The following is a 20,702-nucleotide window of genomic DNA, read 5'->3' as shown; positions in this document are numbered from 1 at the left end:
TATAGGCCAACATATTGTACTGAAGAAACTAATAATGTGTTAGCCTACTTTTATTGACCCTGATCTTCATCATTTTTTATCTGTCATTAATCAATTTTAGAGAAAGCAATATGTTCAGGTTTAATACACAGGTTGTTAAAACAAAAAGACACTGAGTCAACATCAATGAGGCAGAAAACTAACAACACAAAAAAATACAAATTACCCATACACTTATATCTTCCAGAGATAATTATGTACATATTCTATTCTAACCAATCATTTCATAGCAATAGTTTGAGATCATGAACTAATGTACCTTGTAGTCATTGAGACTAGTGAACTCTAAAGTCCTCATCGGCTACTTGTCATGGGTAAGACGGAAATATTGTCTTGGTTTTGATATAATACAAAATGGCCCCTTTCCAAGACAAGCAGCAAATAATTAGCTTCCTACTAGTCTAAGGCCGTATGGTGACCTATAATTGTTAATGCTTGTGTCATTTTGGTCTTTTGTTGATAGTTGTCTCATTGGCAATCATACCACATCTACTTTTTTATAAGCAAATAATTAACTTCTTACTAGTCTATGCAGTCTTTACAGAATTTAGTATTTAACAAAAACCATTAAAAAGATAACAATTATTAGTAATACCATGAATATTTTGACTTCTAGTTCTACTTTTCAGGAGCTTGCTTCTTTTTTGATAATTTGTAAAACACAATTTGTGTTTAATATTTATATGCCTTGTGAAAGCAAAAACATGATGACCAATACCCTTCCAGAAAAGGGGTTGTTTTATGTTTCAAATGGGTTCAAGAAAGGTGAAATAATCCTATAGGACATACAAATAATTGATTTTTTTTCAATCCAATTCAATGTCAATAGAAGTTTGCCCAAGGCCAACATAATGATATTTAGGAGAAAATATCTTAAATCTTATGGTTCCAGAACATGTGACCACTTTACATCTTTTGCATTTTTTTCCCTATCGTTTCTTTCAGCATTGCTGTCTCATTCATACATTCCCCAAGTCCAATTTTATTTCGATTTCATTCACCATCAGAAAAAATATGAATATTTAATTAGATTTTTAATATTTTATGTGATAATTGATTTGTCCAATAATTATGATGCAATATCAATATTTTCAAACAATAAACATTAATTTTGATTTGTTTATGGTGCAGACAGTGAGTTTCTCACATCCTGTTCGATTATTTATTGGCGCCAATGGCCAATTTCGCTGGCCTGTCCTTCATTTTTATTTTAACCATTCCAAATTTAGTGAAAGCATGGGATTTTTAAAAAGACACACTGTAGATTGAACCCTTTCCATTAAATGTACTAACCACTTTAAGCTTACTCATACTTTCAAAAAAATAAAACTTATAAATATTCATAAAAATAACATGTATCATAAAAAGTACAAATTATGAAATATGAATATATAGAATTATATATAGCATCAATAAATTCTGTCGACATGTACATGTAAAGTCAAATCTTCTTAAAGCATGTTTTCTAATCTTTCTTCTTGTCTTTAGATTTCTGGAATCTGTTCTTCAAAGATTTCACATCATACGAGCTAAAAGAAGTTACTTCCCTTTCCCAAAACATTTGATCTTGATCTCAGAAAATACTTATTTCTTGTAAAACTTATAAGTTGAAAGCAAGCAAGTGTGTTATGTTTTCAACATGAAGAGGTGAATGAAAAGAGACGCCATTATTTTAGACGAAATAACCAAAAATGACAAAAATTTATATACTTTTTTGTTTTTTGTAATATATATCTAGCTTTACATGGTCAAATTTATAGTTGGATCACCTGTCACATCTCAAATACCATTAAAAAAAAATTGAAGAAGCCGAACAATTTATTTTTAACTTTACAAACCATAAATTGATTGGAAATAAAACATATTAAAACATAAAAACATGATTCATACATTAATAAACTTATCAAGACACAATTGAGGTTAATATATATTGATTATAATTTATTTAAATTTACTGACATAAAATTTAAAAAAAAATATAATGTAAAACGATAACATCTTTATACAACCTGTTGCCTGAAAAAAAAGTTTAAAAAATCTTAGCAAGTTTGTAAAGTGCAAAATTCCTTTGTTTGCAAGTTTTTGTAATAAGAAAATTAGTAGTCAATCCCTTTCATAAGTTTAGTACCCCTTTTTCATCAGTTAAGACCAAATGTAACCCATTTATATGTTCAAATTTACAAGATCTTCAATTAAAATATATGTAAGTTAACACAATGAGCAATTGATATAATAGTTTTTGTAAAAAAGTTTTCAACTTGCAAGCCTGAAAATCAGATGTCATAAAATTTCTTAGAAAACTTTTCCCAGGAAATTTTATCTGGCCAAACTTTTTTTTACTGACCTAGGCTTGTGATTTATATTGTGAAGACTGATATTTACCTTATCAGAAGATATTTGCCAATTCCATATATAAGGATATATATTAAATGCTATCTTTAATTCAGAAAACAGTTTTCTTTTCATTGGATTTGAAGCAACTAGGGACAATGTTCGTTAAACAACAAAAAATTATAATTATATTACGAATAATAATTTTTTTATGCCAGAAATGGGTCTTCTTTGTTAAAATAATTTGAAAATAGAAAAATAAATAGGTTATAGGTTATTCATTAGTTGTTTCATAATTATCATTGTTTTATGCCCGAGATAGTTCTACTTTGTCAAAATAATTTGAAAAATAAATCGGTTATTCATTTGTTGTTTCATAATGGAAATTGTGTACTTCTTTCCCCCTCTCAGCTCTCCATCAGTTGTCAAGGTTTCAAGAGTGGTAGCAGGGGAGATAATTTCTGGCTTATTACCGGAATGTGTAATGAGGGCAGAAACCAATGGCTTTTAGAGGTGTTCATCTGTTGTAAATATGTTATGCAGTCAGACATATTAAAAATAGCATTTACATCACTTGAGGAACATAATATCTATTACCCATGCCAATTCCTAGTGTAATAGCCAAAAAATGTCCACATATCTAATCTACAGAATACACACAGCGTGAACTTCAAATAAAATCTGCAGGGACAAAACAGGGAACTGGATGTGACTTTAGAAAGTAACTGATGCTGATGTCGAAGTCAATTAATTTTTCATCAACTTTCTTTTCAAGATATGTACATATTATGTTTAAAATTTCTAGTATTTAGTTTATAAGATATTTGTTCAGTTGCATTTTCTTAAAAGGAAATTGTGTGCACTTAAAATAATACTTGTTTTTAGTAGATTTATAATTTTCCTTTTCTTTATTGAATATTTTGCTACAATCTGATTTAAGATCCAGAAGTAAAATTACAACAAATCCCTTGATAAATCTTCAAAATTACATAATAGAGAACTTCCCTATCAAAGTTTGTTAAATTTTTTAGCCTGGGTTAAAAACCTAGTTACGCCACTGACATGTTATCTAACAGTGACCAATCAATGCACAATGCAACTGTACACTGGTGTAGAGGTCCACTCAGGGAGAGACATAAAATCAAATTTCATACTTTGTAAAATAATATTTCAAAAGCATCAAAATTCAATTGTGATAAAAATAAAGCATTAAGTGTTTGTCCAACATTGATTTTTTAAAACTGGGTGTTAAATGTTATGAAAAAATACATTATTCAACAGTCTATTGCACATTGTGCATTCTAAATGCAATTTAAACACCTATTATTGTTAAAAAATCAAATTTTAAAAGGCTGTAAAAAGTTATTTATCTAATGTGAAAATAATAAAATATGATCGATGGTTAGTTAGAGGCCTTTGAGAACAGGGTAGCAAAAAATGTTGCTAGACATTTAAGCCTCAGACAAGGTCAAAATGTCTTATCTAGAATTACACAATAAACATGCCCTGACTTTCAAATATACACCAGTTCTATAACACCTATATTTATGGACACTATGACTCATATCTTTTTTTTGCTGCCCACTCTCATATATTATTCAATCCAGTGACCATATACAATAATACTTCACTAATGTATGCAAACATTTAATGCATATAACACTAGACATACATATAAAAACACCATGGGAAAATATAATATACATTGAAAATTGGTGAAGATTATTAAAATGAAACAGTTTATCTTAACCTCTAAATTAACATACATGTGCGCACACTTCTAAATTTCTTCCAGATAAAAAGTTACAAAAACTATTTTCTGAAATTTTTAGTTTGATATAGAAATAAGTAATCTTAATTTTCTTTTAAATAAAATCATCTATTTGATAAAGTTCATTTAAATAAAAACAGAAAAAAAAGAAAATGAGAAAGAGAGAGAGGGAGAAACATTTATTAGAAAAGAATAAAAGATTTAAAATAAAAACTAACTAAAAGTACACCTCTGATGACAATACAATACTCACTATAGATATATTCTTCCAATATAAATTAATTTCTATTTTTACTATTTCCATTCATGTATTAAAAATCAATGAAGTTTGTTAATCCAAAAATACTGGGTTATAAAGAACCGAATATAGAAAGATGACACAAATACTGTCACCAAAATGAAACATTCTAAACTTCAAACAGGTGCTTGAAATTAATGTAGATATAAAAAACCAATCAGTCTTTTTGTTTAATAGTTGATGAAAAGAGATGTCGAAATTGAAAAGAAAATAATGTGTATTGTCGCGTCACATGTGTATTACAACATAACTGAATACACAACTAATACGTAACCTTGTCCCCGTTGGTCAACACACATATTTGACATGGTCCACGGTGACCAATTTATATCTAAATAAAAAATAGAATTTAAAAGAAAGACAATAAAAAAAAATTGACAACTTACGAGAATCTAGGGTCCGTCTTTGTTGTGGCCGCCCCTGTTTTCTCCTGGACATGTTGTTATGCTCATTAAAACCAACTCTCCACTGCCTTTTCTACATCTGGACAAAGAATATCAACAAAGATGGCGGATTTTCATGTAATGTGTCTTCTTCACCTGTCTTCTTACTTATCTTCCATTCCAAAGTTTACATCATCAGGACAAGTCCTTTGGGGTCACTTCAGGTCACTTATGCCACTGACCGCTACAACGTAATGAACACTGACCACGATCAGGAAATACCCTCTCGACGAATGAAAGCAACTGTTTATCGTGGAGACCTTTTGTAGTGGACGTAAATATCCTATTTCTTACGTGAACTTAAATAGATCTACGATATAATAATGTATTTTGTGTATTGTTCTAGTTTCAGTTTATAGAAATCAACATCAAGCACATGTCACTTTCATCGCCATCATTTAGTCCAGTTGAGTTGCTGCGGCCGTTCTCATCCCGGTAAAGTCAGTGACTCCTGACCAAACACATATATATGTATGATTTCAGTCATTAATCAATATAAAATAACATATTGGGTTTTTGAAAAGTAAAATTTTGTCGTCAAAACGCCTTGTAATCGTGCGGTCAACTGATGCGTGGTGGCCCGTAATGTTACAAGCAAATGACCCCGCCGACCGGCACAGTCTATTACATCAAAAGGGGTAAGAGGTTTGCGCAATATTACGTGATTTTACATCTGCAAGTGTGACCATCATTTCCGCATGTGTATTCACCAATAATTTCTGCATTCCGTTTGCATTTACAGAAACTGCTGGCACTTGCTAACTGATTGAATTGACACACATATATACTATAAATAAATAAAACACCTTGAAGTTGTCTGTTTTTGATTGTAACGGTCACTTACTTTCTGGTCAATGTCCGATATGATAAGTTTTTAATGACAGTTTTTGTCCAATGGTTGTGTATCTGTTGATCAAAGTGATAAGAGATTCTAACAAAGAAAAACATATCATAAATTATTTATAGATATTGATTCAGTGGACAGTTGCTTTTCAATATTTTCTTCATTATTATATGTTTTTGAATAATGTTATGTTTAAAGGGAAATAAACGCTATTATACAATCTTACCCAATCCAAGTTTTTTTCTCCTCCAATACATATTCCTTATCGTCGACACCTTGTAGCTTGTAGTTCATTTCAGGTGAACAGCTGACCTTAAATAACCGTTGTCCAGACGTCTATTAAATACCATGTTATCGATCAACACTGACCACAGACTGACCAAAGGTCAACTCGGGTGATAGCCAGTGGTCATTAACGGAAATGTTTGTGTATTCAACAGGTGGACACGATTATCTCTACGGAAATAAAGAAAACATTTGAAGTGAATAACGGATGAATAAAAGCAACAGTATTATTATAAGTTATATTAATAAATTATATTCAATATTTATTTTAGTTAGATAAAATAATATAATAATATTGAAAGTTTGATTAACACATAAATGAAAATAGACTGTTGATTTATATTGTACGCTTTCTAAGAAATTTTTCTGATGCCAAGGATTGCTTAAAGAAGGAAAGGTTTAATCAAAAATATCACCACCAAAAAAAGAAAGAAAAATAAAGAGTAAATGAGAAAAAAAGAAGGAAATAGACTGGTAATATTTATTGTACGCACTCTATGAATTTTTTTTCTTATTACAATGATTTAAATTATAAAAGTAGAAAAGAAATGCCTCCAAAAATACAACAACAAAAAATTAACCCGAAACAAAAGAAAATATCATAATATATAGATATACCTAGCAAGATTATCAGTTTTAATTTTTTGGTGTGTTTTCTGATCCAGGAAGATGAGTGAATTTTGCTGCTCATGCATGTATGTCAAAAATATTCACAGGTTTCTAGACTTGGAGCGAGGGGTCACCATACCTGACATTGATATCTGTAAGCACCAAAAATGCGACCTTTTGCTCAACAACTTTTTTCATCAATGATACATTTGCTGCTTTAAAATTACATAATATCATATGCGCAAAAAAATAGAATATACGATTGCGCCAATTTATTAAAAGAAAAATGACTCGCCTTCTCCATATAAGGGATTGGCATTTGTAGTTTACACTGGTGGACTGAGTTGAATTCATTAGATTTCATTTAAAAGAATACTTTAAAACATAAAATTATGATAATGTACAGTTGGGCAACATATATTTGAGCTGGAATTTTGTATCTCATTTTACACACAAAATGTCAGCGGCTGAGTTCCCCTTCTGCATATTGCTCATACTTTCGAACGGCAAATGCATGTTTCATTTTCTGAACGGTTACTTTGTGGAGGGCCTCTGTTCCATTATAAGTATGTCTTGTGGTAGATAGGATTTCAGCTCATATACGGATGGAGTGTCCAAAGCATGATTATCATATATATAATATATGTATGATAAACATATGTACAAGGGTAAAACGGCGGAATATTGGGGCAATTGATACATTTGAAAGAAAAAAACCGCCGCAAATTATACACTTGAATTTGAAAAAACAGTAATTGGCGCTAAAGGATTCCTGTCGTATACGTAGTTGTAAGATGTTGTTAATAAACCACGAGTGACTTTTAGGATACTGTCTCGTTGAGGCATACCTGCAATCTCTATATCTCTTCATATACTAGTCAACAAAAGAAACGATACACATGTTTGAACTCCAATTTATCATAAAATATAATAAATAGGAAGAACTGTTATATTATCCAATGCAAAACATTCATTAACAAAGCAAATGCATACGCGATTAAAAAAGAACCTGACCAATTTGGAAAAATAAAAAATACCGAGTTTTTGGACATAGGGGTTAAATTTATTTTGCGGAAAATTATGACAAAAGTCAGAATTTAATTTCGAAGATGAGTATAGGTATTCAAATATCTGCATAGGCATTCAGAACTGAAAAACAAACCATATTTAAGTTTAAAGTTTGAAGTTCTTACAGGGATTTTTGATTTTTTTTGTAAAAAATACGATTTTTGAAATAACAAAGAGTCAAGATTTTATTTTGGCGTTTTTCCGTATAAATCCATGGTTTTGATAAGAACATTATAATATGCATAAATGAGACCAATTGGGCAGTTTTTTACATTAGTACAGTACCGCCAACTTTACTATATATATATTGAAAACTATATTGCCTTGTATAACGTTTCTTTTGTTGTCTAGTATACACAATAAATTCGAAACCACAAGGATTCTAATTTTTCATTTCTCTTAAGCCCTTAAAGGCTTTAATTTTCACATGTATATGTGGTTAATTGTAATAATGTCATACTAGTCTTGAAAAAAATGAGTTTTATAGGACATTTTAAAGCATGTAGTAAAATACTATGAGCTTAACAAGGCACTATTATAATGAGACGGTACTGATTCCCCACGAGTATAAGTTATAAGCAGCTTAAAATCCGATCTTGACGTAACCATGTTGACTCGGCATTTACAAATAAGTCTGAATAATATACTTCAAGGACCTTGCGAAATTATCCATGTGTCTGTAGAGTTAAAGTATGTTATTCAGTCAGTGCTGTTCATGATTAGTTAGTGATAATTTTGATAAATTAATGCAATTTTATTTATATTCAGAACGGTTAATTCAGAACAACAAAGGATATGCATTGGTATCCATACATGCATGTCACAAAATCAGTACATTTACAGACACAAACACACAAAAACAAAAGAACAGCGCGTTTGTTGCCGTTTTTAATTCAAAATAACAGTGCGGTCTTTAACACGGAGCAAAAAACCAAAAACAAACAACAACTCTCACCTTACTGCAAATTTTAGACTGCCCCTAGCACCGCATAAGTCACTTGAGCGATTTCAAATGCAAAACTAATTTTGATACACTTTGTATGATGTAACACCACCGAATCGAGCCCGGCCAAAAAGAAGATACTGGTTAGTAGTACTGATTTAAAACAAAATAGCTCAACATACGCATAGGTGTAAATATATAAGTACGTAAAGTTTGTTTTGTTAACCAACATAAATATATTTGTATCTTAAAGGAAATATATTCAGCTTCATTACAAAAAAACTTGTTTTGGTTAATCTTACTCTTTTCATCCATTCTTTTAATAGATACCAGAAAGACGCGATCTATCATTAAAACTGAAAAAAAAAACGTTTTGAGGCATCTTTGCCTGACATTGCATGTTATCAAAAGTCTACAAGTTCAGAAAAACGAAACAATGTTGTAACAAACCCATATGAAGCTGTGATAGTTGCATATTTAAGTATACGGTTTTAAGAACCATTTTCGAAAACGCCATTAGAGTGACACAAAAGTTACCGTATTCGGCCTTCAAAAGGAATTCGTAACATAAATTGTCGAAAGCAACTATATATATGTTTGATAGACTTTTTCTGATAAGTCATTTGCCGCGAAACGGCATTGAAAGGGTTCGGAATATGCGTCGCTTTCCTAAATTGAAGATCAAACCTGACAAACTATGTTTCTGCTATCCACCACTTTTCAGAACAATATTGTTTATATGCCGGTGGATATAAATAAAAAAAATCTTCAAATTTAAAGTTTACTAAGAAGGTAAGAAGAAAAGAGTCGATCAGCGAAAATAATGTTTCTTTTTAAATATTTGATGACCTCCTTTTCAAAGTATTTTTCGCCCGATATGGTTTTGAGCTTATAAAATTAAGTATATAGATTAGAAAAGCCAATGGAGGGTCCAGGTCGGCACCATGCAGTAGAGGGAAAAAAACGAGTAGTATGAACTCCTTTCAAGTACAACACAACTGCAAAATGTATATTTCAAAAGGCGGGAGGGTCATTCCCATAATTTTCATTTTTGTTTTTGTTTGCATAAGCATGGATAAAATATGTATATTTAAATTGCATAGTTATTTGTCTCCCATGTACCAAATTAGTTTAGATTTTGTAACAAAAAAAATTCAGCGACCATCTTAACGTAAGAAATCACCGAAAATGAGAAATTTCACTATAAAAATTGATATAAACAACGTTTCAACCGGCTGCATTTGTTTGCACCTTTCTTTAATCAGGAACCTGATGGTCAGTGGTTGTCGTTGTTTATGTGGTTCATCAGTGTTTCTCGTTTCTCGTTTTTTTATTGATCAGACCGTTTTTTTTCCTTCTGTTTCAATGGTTTTACACAAGTCAGTGTTCGGATCCTTTATAACTTGCTGTTCGGTGTGAGCCAAAGCTCCGTGTTAAAGTTGTTTTCAAAGGGAAGTGACAAAAATCATTTTGTCTTCCATTGAAAAATAGTAGAATCATGATAAAAGCAAACTCAACCTGATAAAAGAGATCTGTTTCATATATATGCTAAACAAATAGTGTTTTTAAAGTTGAAAAAAGAAAATGTTTGTCCGACAAAGGAATGGTCGTTGCAGAATGGCTAGTTATAAGTTCATTTGGTACATTTAACACTTTTCCCTAGCATAGGAAAGTATCAACCAAACATGCCTGGGTCTAAAAATAAACATTTGGGTCCAGTCGTTTATAAATATGAAACCGAAAGACCTTTGACAGAACTGCCAAACATATGTACATGAGTGTCAGCATTAAATTTGCCTCAGGTAGGTAGACCCAAGTAACTAGAAAAAGTTATTGAAAGCAACATTTATGAAGGTCGATACTCGAAGAGTATGAAAATGTGACCGCACGCTTTTAAAATATTGCTTAAAACAAGGGTTCTTTTTCTTCCCGAAAAGTAGAAATTATCAACACTTTCGTTTTTTTAAACTGGGTCTTCTTCTTTCACCTGTTTTGTTTGATTTGCCCGCTAACTCTATTATGGTTATTTGTGTCGTTGGTTTTATGTCTAAATATATACCTTCACCTCCCTTTATTCACGCTTTACACGTCAATAAATATGTTATTATCTCCGTTGATTTATGTATTCGAAATAGTTGATTTGATAAACATTTGCATCTGTAACAAGACAGTTAATGAACAACACGAAGCCTTCACAACAAACGCTTTTTATGCTGTCCCAATCATAATTTGGAAGACACCTACTGCCTTAGTATTAGGAGTCTGTTATTCGGTGGTTGTCGTTTGTTGGTGTTGTTCAGATGATGTTGTCGTTTGTTGGTGTTGTTCATATGTGGTTGTCGTTTGTTGGTATTGTTCACATGTGGTAGTCGTTTGTTGGTGTTGTTCAGATGATGTTGTCGTTTGTTTGTGTTGTCCATATGTGGTTGTCGTTTGTTGGTATTGTTCACATGTGGTAGTCGTTTGTTGGTGTTGTTCAGATGATGTTGTCGTTTGTTTGTGTTGTCCATATGTGGTTGTCGTTTGTTGGTATTGTTCACATGTGGTAGTCGTTTGTTGGTGTTGTTCATATGTGGTAGTCGTTTGTTGGTGTTGTTCATATGTGGTAGTCGTTTGTTGGTGTTGTTCATATGTGGTTGTCGTTTGTTGGTGTTGTTCATATGTGGTTGTCGTTTGTTGGTGTTGTTCATATGTTGTTGTCGTTTGTTTGTGTTGTCCATATGTGGTTGTCGTTTGTTGGTATTGTTCACATGTGGTTGTCGTTTGTTGGTGCTGTTCATATGTGGTTGTCGTTTGTTGCCACTTGGTGCTGTTCAGATGATGTTGTCGTTTGTTGGTGTTGTTCATATGTGGTTGTCGTTTGTTGGTGTTGTTCAAATGAGGTTGTCGTTTGTTGGGTTTGTTCATATGTTGTTGTCGTATTTTGGTGTGGTTTGTACAAGGTATCAATGCAATTTCTCTACCCGTCAAATTTGTGAGCGGCATTGCGTTGGGGTTTGTTTGGAAGTAAGGATTGGTAGTAATGCCCAAATGTTTTGATCCAATACGCTTTTGATAATGTCTGGACCACCAAAAAGAAACGTGAACATGCTACGGTGCCGATAACAATAAAGCGACGTCATAGATACACCAATGCCAACACGTTATAGAAGACTCATCGTCTATACATAGAGGCTGCTTTTTTGTAAGAAGTCTAAAGATCTAATCGATTAAAGATTTAAAGAGAGTGATAGAAAATTTGGTGAGTAGTTTGGCTTCTCGTTTTTTTCCAATGTTATATTCATTCGAAAGAAATGGCTGAAAAGTGAATTTAATACGTTAAATCATTGAAATTAACACTCGTCTGAACAAGACCAAATGGTATTATAATTTTAAATCCAGATAAACATAATTTGTCAGTTTCTATCTACGAACGGAAAAAACAATGGAAATGGGAGAATTGAAAATGAAAAAAAATATATATTAATTTTACCCCCTTCTTACAATATACTAGTAGCACCACAGTGATTTAAACATACTTGGCTTTCAAACTTTGAGTTCTGAGCGTTTCGGACGCATCAAATGTACGAAGTGTTCAACAGTGCTATATTTTATAATATACATTTAAAAATGTTGGTTGGATAAACTAGGGTTTGGAAATAATTTAGAATTAAAGGTTCCATCTCGTACGGCCTTCATCAATGAGCAAGTCCGTTTAGATTATATCTCTCCTCAAGTATTTAATGGCTTTAATATATTTGAGGTTGAGTGTTACCGATGGACGTATTTTTAAAAAATAAAAAAATAAAAAAAGTGTTACTAGTATATAACAATAAGGAGATGTAGTATGCTTGCCAATGAGAGAACTATCCACTAGTTCGAATAAATTGTATGTCCGCAATGTAAGGTAACAACGACCTTCAACAATGAGAAAACATTTTTTGAGAAAATTGAGAAAAGCATATAAATTATTAGATGTATGTATTTTTCCTAACGTTTTATATATCATATTCTAATTAACGATTTTTTTAAAAATTGGTAGGAGAGAATACAGGTTTTTTATAAGAAGCTATCATGCTGTGTGATTCAAAGATAATTACTGGTTGGGAAGGATGGACAGGATTCGGGGTAAACAAGAAAACACCAGCTAACATTGAAGACCTAACAAACATATCAGGTAATTATCTACAATTATAGAACCAAAGGAATTCAGACTTCGGAACTTTTTAGTTCTAACTTAAAGAAAAATACGAAGCAAAACTGAACTGGTATAACAGAAATAACTGACAAACTTACGAAATTAGAAAACGTCAAGGATGTACTAATGTCAGATGTTCATGACTCCTTGGCTTTTCCCCTACGGTACATGGTAAATTATTTGGCCCCATAACACCTACTATTTTTTCTTTTCATATAAGACTTCAATATATATATAGGTAAAAAAATCATTTACAAAAATTTAAGATTCTAAATTTCTTTTCTTTCCATTTGAAACTCAAATAAACAAATGCGAATATAATGTAAAAGTCCGAGGCAGCCCCTTTCCCTCCAATTTCTAAAAAAAATAAATTGAAAAGGAGCTCCATATCCTATCAATATTTTTGAGCTCATTTTGTTCCTTAATAAATGCTCTTCTGACTTTTATCTTCAAATCTAAATACAACATAATATACATTTGTAGTGACTTAATCTGTCAAAATAAAGAAATGACCATTCTGAGTACTCACATGCAAGACGACACTCATATTATAAAACTCGCAGATTGTTGTAGAGGTTGAACTAATGTGTCAAAAACTAGTACTAGATGCTACAACACTACAACTGACTTTGCTTGATTTTTTTCGAAGGTACAGCGTCAGCGTCTGGTGGGAACCAAGTAGATTGCGTAGTAATCAGAAACTCTGTGGGGAACATCATCGGATACATTAAAAAGGTACATTGCACATCAAAAGACAATGCTAACGTTTTGTTTAATTTTATTTATATAGTATATGTCTTTATAATATATCTCGCTTTCTGATTTTGAAGTGGCGTTCTATAATACTTGTCTTTAGAACACATCTGGCTTTCTATTTTTTTTAGTGGCTTTCTCAAGTATCTGTTGTTTTAGTAATATCGCCCCCTTATTTCTATATTCGATTATTTTAATTTAATCTATAGACCCGAATGCTTTCTTTAACAATTTTATCGAAGTTCAACAATAAGATATAGAATGGTGGCTACTACGTACAAGTATCATTACACAGTGAATTTTTAGTATAGTATATAGAAAGTCGCTGAATAACACGAGGATTCTGTCCCTTATCTTTTTCCCCTACAATCGTTATCTGGTTTGTCAGTGTGTGTTTTTTTTTTACATATTACTGACCATAGTTGCATCTTAATTTTGGACACTTGTCAAAATAAAGAACGAACTAGCTATTATGTGACCGAGCTTTTCAAACAATATATTGAAATATACTTTTAGACTGAGCTTAATCATGACTTTGACACCGAGAAGACAGAAGAACAAAGGAAAAGAGATAAAATGGAGAAAGCAATGGATAGAGAAACAGAAAAGAACGAAAACAAGCTTGTCAGAGGATATGAGAAAGTTATTGATGGAAAGATGAAGCAACATATCAAAGCCATACAAAAGAGGATCGCAGAATTGAAAAAGGAACTCAAAGAACACGAAAAGAAGTTAGAATTAGATATCAGAAAACGACAAAGAAAACTAGAGATCGAGATCAAAGAGAGCAAACAATTCGAGAAAGGTAAATGGGAAAAATTTACTTCAGAACATAGAATTTTTAAAAGAATACTGTTATGAAATGCCACGGTCTGTATCAAGACAGAAAATTACAGTTCTGTTCCTTTTGTTTGATGTGTTTGAGCTTTTTGATTTTGCTAATTGATAAGAGAATTTCAGTTTGAATTTTCGTTGAAGTTCAGTATTTTTGTTTTTTTTTATTCTTAAGCTGGACAGCCTATGATGAATAAACATGGATGTCTTTGGTTTATTATGAACCGTTCAGCTAGAATTGTGTCGGATGGAAATCAGAATTCGTTCTTACACACTTCGTTATATCTGTTTGCTTATGTTTCGCCTAATCAGTTGATAATATAGCTCAACATTTTTATACTGAGACATTTTGTTTTAGATCTTTGTATCATCTAGAAAGTTCAAACACGTGTATAATGCAAAATGATTAGTCTGAGCTGTTTTCACATTTTAGAATTGAAGAACAGAGAAACCAAGAAAGATGGACTTCAACAAGTAAGTAATAAGAAATAAAATTCATAAACGAATAAAATTAAAGGTTAAATCCTGATCCTGGTAGTCGTGTTAATACATAGTACTAGTACCATATTATTGTCCAGCCCTGAAAGTTATATTTTCCCGCACCTTCTCCAATTAATTAGAAGGAATGGCGAAAAGTTATCATGCAGTGACCTCATTTGTTCTTACTGCAGTATCTTAACACTGCCCAAGACCAAACAGTTATACCGTCCACCTTTTTTAATTAATTGGAAGGAATGTCGTAAAGTTATCATGCAGCGAAATCTTTTTTTCTCACTGCAGCTTTTTGTGCAGACGATCTTATCACAAACGGTTAAACCGTCCACCTTCTTTTTAAATGGAAGGAATGTCGTAAAGTTACCGGCGACTCACTTACTGTTTTTGTTGATGAAGAAGAAAAAACGCTGATCAATGCATTTGATTTTTCAAAACGACTAAATTAAAAACATTTTTTTTTTTAAATTTTTGTGTCGATTGGTTTCTGTTCGATTGACGTATCCTTTAATTTATGAAATTTAAAAGCTATTTATAGCAATACGTCGCTATTTTAATATTCCTTTCTACATTCTCACGAAAGCTCATGTTATAATAATTAATAAATGGACTATTATTTAAGGAAGAAAAATACAGAATACAGCTTTTGAAGACTGAAAAGAAGCACAGAAAACAACTGATAAAGGATAACAAACGAAAAGAAAAGAAAGAAAAAGAAGACGATAAGATGTATATAAAATCAGTGGGTGACAGAATGAAGAGTTCCCTCAAGGATTCAGAACAGAAATGGTCAAATGAAATGAAAGCACTGAAATCATGTATGAAGAAAAAAGAATGAAAAAGAAAAAAATATGTCGATATGTACATATTGGAATAATTTGAAGGTTTTAGTTTGTACCTGTTATGATAAATTTAATCTTTAGTTTATAATTTGTTTGTTTTTTTACGTTTTTACACAAATAAATTTTTCGTTTTATTTGACATTGTTTTGTTTTACTCGATATTCATATTTCATCGTATTATTATAATGAACACTAGACACAAAAGAGTCACAGTCAATTATGAACACCCGACTCCTCAAAGATAATACAGGTACAACGATAAAACAACAACGATCAACACAATGTCAAGATACTGTAAATTCAGATTTTATTTTTTTATTTTTGCTAAACTGATTGCAACAGAATAGGTTTCTCGAAAATACTGTATAAATTGCAAATTGAGTTTTAATGGCATTCTAATGCCAATAGAAATTTGGCGGGGTCAGAAAAACTCTTTGCTTCTACCTGATACGACAAATTACTTTTAAATGATTGGGTGATTAGTTGATTGATTCTTGGTGTTTAAACTCAACTTTCAGCAACTATTATGTATATCTAGATGGTTAGTTTTTATTTCTTGGGGAAGCTGGTAGAACCGGCGATTTCCAAACTCAAACTTCAATGTTGACAAGCTACAGACTATTTACATATACATATACAAATATTCCATCCTGAATGAATTAACTCATCAAACATGAGAAGTAACTTTAAACATCCAATGGCTATCGTTTGTACATTTTTCATAATAAATTGACCTTTATCCAAAATGTCCCTGAAGACCATTATCGAAACCCAGAAACATATTTTGCGTTCAGTGACATATGTATGCCATTTTAAACCCCTTGTTGCGAGTCGTTAACCTATAGAACCTGTGTGACATGTACGAGTACTCAAAATCATGTTATTGTACGTTTGATATCGCCACTGCGTTTGGACTTATAGTACCCGAGGGTACTTTCTGTCCAGTAGTTAATAATTTGGCATGATTTATTTCAGAACATACATGTTTTTTTTTTATTTCTGAAAGATGTGTAACTTGTTCTATAACAAACTTTCCAACTATTTATCCAAATTTGACTTTAGTGTTTCCTGTATTCCTACATCCTGGTTGGGCCTTTTATGGCTGACTATGCAGTATGGGCTTTGCTCATTGTTGAAGGCCGTACGGTGACCTATAGTTGTTAATGTATGTGTCATTTTGGTCTCTTGATGACAGTTGTCTCATTGGCAATCATGCCACATCTTCTTTTTTTTAATATATTTTATCTCTTGTGCATCAACATTCCCAAGGAATGCGAACTATAATTATTGAAGTCAAATGGTTGCTCCCTTATGATGGCGGCAGACGACAAGTTTAAGTTGGAGGGAGCAAGCACATAGTCAATACAAGTGCAATAGCATCAGAGATGAAAACGCATATAAATGAACTATTGAGATTTCTTTATCTATTAAATGGGTTACATGACACCATAAAGGGTGTATATGCGTCAATATCCTTTCATCCATCGCATATGACTTACAAATTAATTTGGAAATTCGAAGAAAAATACACCCATGAAAAGGGAAAGATAATGAAATTGCAGTATTAAAAATGACTTACAGCAAAAATTATGCCGTCAACATTTTAGATCTTGATTGAAATTATGTACACATTTTAAAAATGTGAAGAAACTTATGTCTATAAAAAGAAAAGAAAAACTTTTTTCCGAATGTGGAAGTGATAATAGTAGTCCGGAGGAACATCGTTTATAACAGAAGCATTCAATCTCAAATACTAGAGGCCTTTAAGTCTAAGTAATCACATAATCACAAATTGTTTGCAATGTAGTCACATAATCAATTATATTTTTAAACAAGATTATCAAATAATCAAAAATACAGTCCTATTCATTATCGGGGCCTTTATTAGCTGACTATGCGATATGGGCTTTGCTCATTGTTGAAGGCCGTACGGTGACCTATAGTTGTTAATGTTTGTGTCATTTTGGTCTTTTGTGGATAGTTGTCTCATTGGAAATCATACTACATCTTCAGTTTTTTACAGTCCTAGATTATCTAATAATCAAATTATCATAAATTATTCAGTGGTCTGGTAATCAATATAAAACGGCCGAGTAATCACATATTCAAAAACACACGAGGAGGCTCATATGCTATCTAATTAAGTTCGACAAAAAACGGCACCACGCTCAAAAGTATTCAACAATCTCCAACACACGATGTATAACATATGCTGTACATTCGAAGATTTTAGCTAGTAGTCCAGTCTTGAATTTTCAGGAGCACAATTACATCATTATGCAGAAACAGACAAAATTTCATAAGAGCCCAGAACAAATTTAAGTTGCCGTAAGCTACATTACCCGGTCTCGGGGCACGGTCAGAAACAGCATCTTACAGCATAATAAAATAAATAATTTTCCGATTATTTATTCCTCTTTTGTTTTTTTCGTGAAAAGGCATGGACTCACGGGTCTCATCCCGTAAACTTTTTTACCCGACTGTTTTCAACTGTTGTTTTGCTACATATACTATAAATTGAAAACATATGCGCAAGACATATTTAAGAAAGCTGTTTATTATCCATAAAGGAATAAATTACATAAAAGAATATATCACATGGAGAAAACACTTTTTTTTTATACATATTATACATAAATGTTATGACTATTGTATTTTTGGAAGGTACATATATATATATATGTATGTATATAATCAATGAATTTTGTTATTTGTTAATCTTAAAATCATAGGGGTTAAAATATGTGTTTTTTTCGAATTATTTTTAATTGATTGCAAAAAAAAGAGGTAAATGTCCAGTTATGATTCTAAAAAAATCTGAGGTTAAAAATGTGTTTATGTCTGACTTTTACTACTTAGTAATAAGATTTATACCGACAACGATTCTTTCTCCACATGTTACCTAATTCATAATATGAAAAATAATGATTTTTCAAGATTTTTACACTTCCAATGGTCGGTCATATCTAGCTGTGTTGTAAGGCCATTCGATAGGTCAGTGATCTCTGAAATATACAAGTTAATTCTAAAACCATCTTCCTTGAAACAGTGATTGATCACACGTATAAGTTATTAGTATGACGAAACTGTCTTATATTACGTGGTTTATATACTTACTCCTATCTAAATACTAAATACTGATATCGGTTGATAGTTTTATTTATAATTTATTTGTAACGTAAAATAAAAATTAGGAGATGAGCTAGGTATGATTGCCAGCTATCCACCAAAAATTAAAATATTATTAATAAAATTGATGTAAGTAATTATAGGCAATAGTACGGCCTTCAACAATGAGAAAAACCATAAGTCTATCTTTTAGTTATTTCTTTGTCAAATGCTAGTTTCGTTTGAGTTTGAGAAAAATATTTCAGTTTTAGAATAGGCCATTCTAAGTATTTGATTTTTTTGCTTGTTGAAATGAAAAGTCAAAATTGACTGCTTGATGATTTAAAAAATATGGACACCTTAGAAAAAAGGTTAAAGTAAGTTTCTTCAGTTCTATATATCCATTTTACTAAAGACATATTTCCTTAAACTTTTTTTGTCATTATTCTCTTTGTTTTAGTCCCCCTCCCCCCCCCCATTAAACTCGATACTTTATTATTATTTTTTTCAATATTATCTGTTCTTCATAGTTTTAGCAAGCCCCATTATTCTCTAATCATCCTGTTTTTCGGCTTTTTATCAATTTGGCCTTTTTCTATATTCATTATTTTTGTGTATCGTTTATTTCGTATTATTTGCAAACTGTTTTCTAAGTCTGTACACCACATTTAGGTCCTCGTATGTAATTTTGTACACAAGTCGGTTTTATTTATTGAAATTCGTATAGGTTTTGAAGAAGAAACAAAATGGCCTCAATTGATCTGAATATTCTTTTATAAGCTCCCGTTAGATCATTTATTTTACACGTTCTCGAGTACTTATACAACCTAGGTTTTCAGTTTGTTGTAATTGAGCGTTCCTGATGAAGGCTTATACAGGAACGCGCTTCGAACGCGCCAAATTTAAAATTATTTGTCAATTTCATTCTAAAGTGACCTAACAGACAGGCAATTATGTGCCAACTAAATATAGGGTATGGGTTTTCTCAGTGTTGAATGTCGTACGGTGGCCTTTAATTTTTTATATCCACTCCATTTGAACTCTGTGAATAGTTGTCTCATTGGCATTCACACCACCTCTCCTTATAAGTTGATTGCTAATTATGTTCAGAAAATTTAATATTTAAAAGCATTGCCACTCCAGCTTGACCAATCAAAATATTCACACGATAACAACTAGAAACACCTATCCACTGGGTGACGATCGAAATTCTATATTTTTCAGTGGCAAACTTCACAGATTTGTGCCATATCGTTTAAAAAGACGAATTTAGTGAAACGTAATTAATTTTTTTTTCACAAAATTATGTTCCCAAACACGTTAGATTTTATTACAATCATACCCTTCCTCGGACATAAAAATGTCACTTAACTTGAAGCATTATTAAAGTAATAGGCATCCAAAACTTTTAAAATCATAGAAACGCGGTAAAAAAGTTCGATAGACGATCTCCATGCAGTACTAGCTTTTAAACACTGGTTCAAAAGGAAAACATCAATTTTACTGCGAAAATGACAACAAAATATAATATTATGTGTTCCTTTACTTTTATGTAATGCAACGATGACCAAAACCCCCAAACCAGGGGAGAGCTAGTCACTACGTCTACGTAAGACGATGTAAAGGTAATCAATAAGACTTTTTACACCTGCCGATCAGACATGGCTAGTGGTAACTGATGGTATTTGTTTACATCAACATCAAGGTTACGTGAGGTCATTGATTTGGTCATTTACGGTCACCAGGTCGTAATTAAACTACAGCTGAATATGATTAATATATCATTTGCCAAATGATTTTTTTTTTGGTACCAACCATTTTATATACAAGGGGTGGTAAAAGATTTTTGAATAGTTTTAATTAAA

The 20,702-nt window shown here is 31.7% G+C and overlaps 1 protein-coding gene across 1 annotated transcript in view; it reads right to left on the bottom strand.

The window, feature by feature from the left end:
- The window catches only part of LOC134710169 (B-cell lymphoma/leukemia 11A-like), a 46,417-nt gene extending 40,714 nt beyond the window's left edge, over window positions 1–5,703 (bottom strand). The window contains exon 1 of the mRNA XM_063570386.1: window positions 4,826–5,703. Coding sequence (XP_063426456.1) covers window positions 4,826–4,877 — 52 coding nt within the window. The 5' untranslated portion in view covers window positions 4,878–5,703. The remainder of the gene's footprint in view (window positions 1–4,825) is intronic.
- Window positions 5,704–20,702: the final 14,999 nt, after the last annotated feature.

This window comes from Mytilus trossulus, chromosome 3, assembly GCF_036588685.1.
Source record: "Mytilus trossulus isolate FHL-02 chromosome 3, PNRI_Mtr1.1.1.hap1, whole genome shotgun sequence".
NCBI lineage: Eukaryota > Metazoa > Mollusca > Bivalvia > Mytilida > Mytilidae > Mytilus > Mytilus trossulus.
Note: the sequence above shows the minus strand (reverse complement) of the source record. Positions and strands in the feature narration are given on the sequence as shown.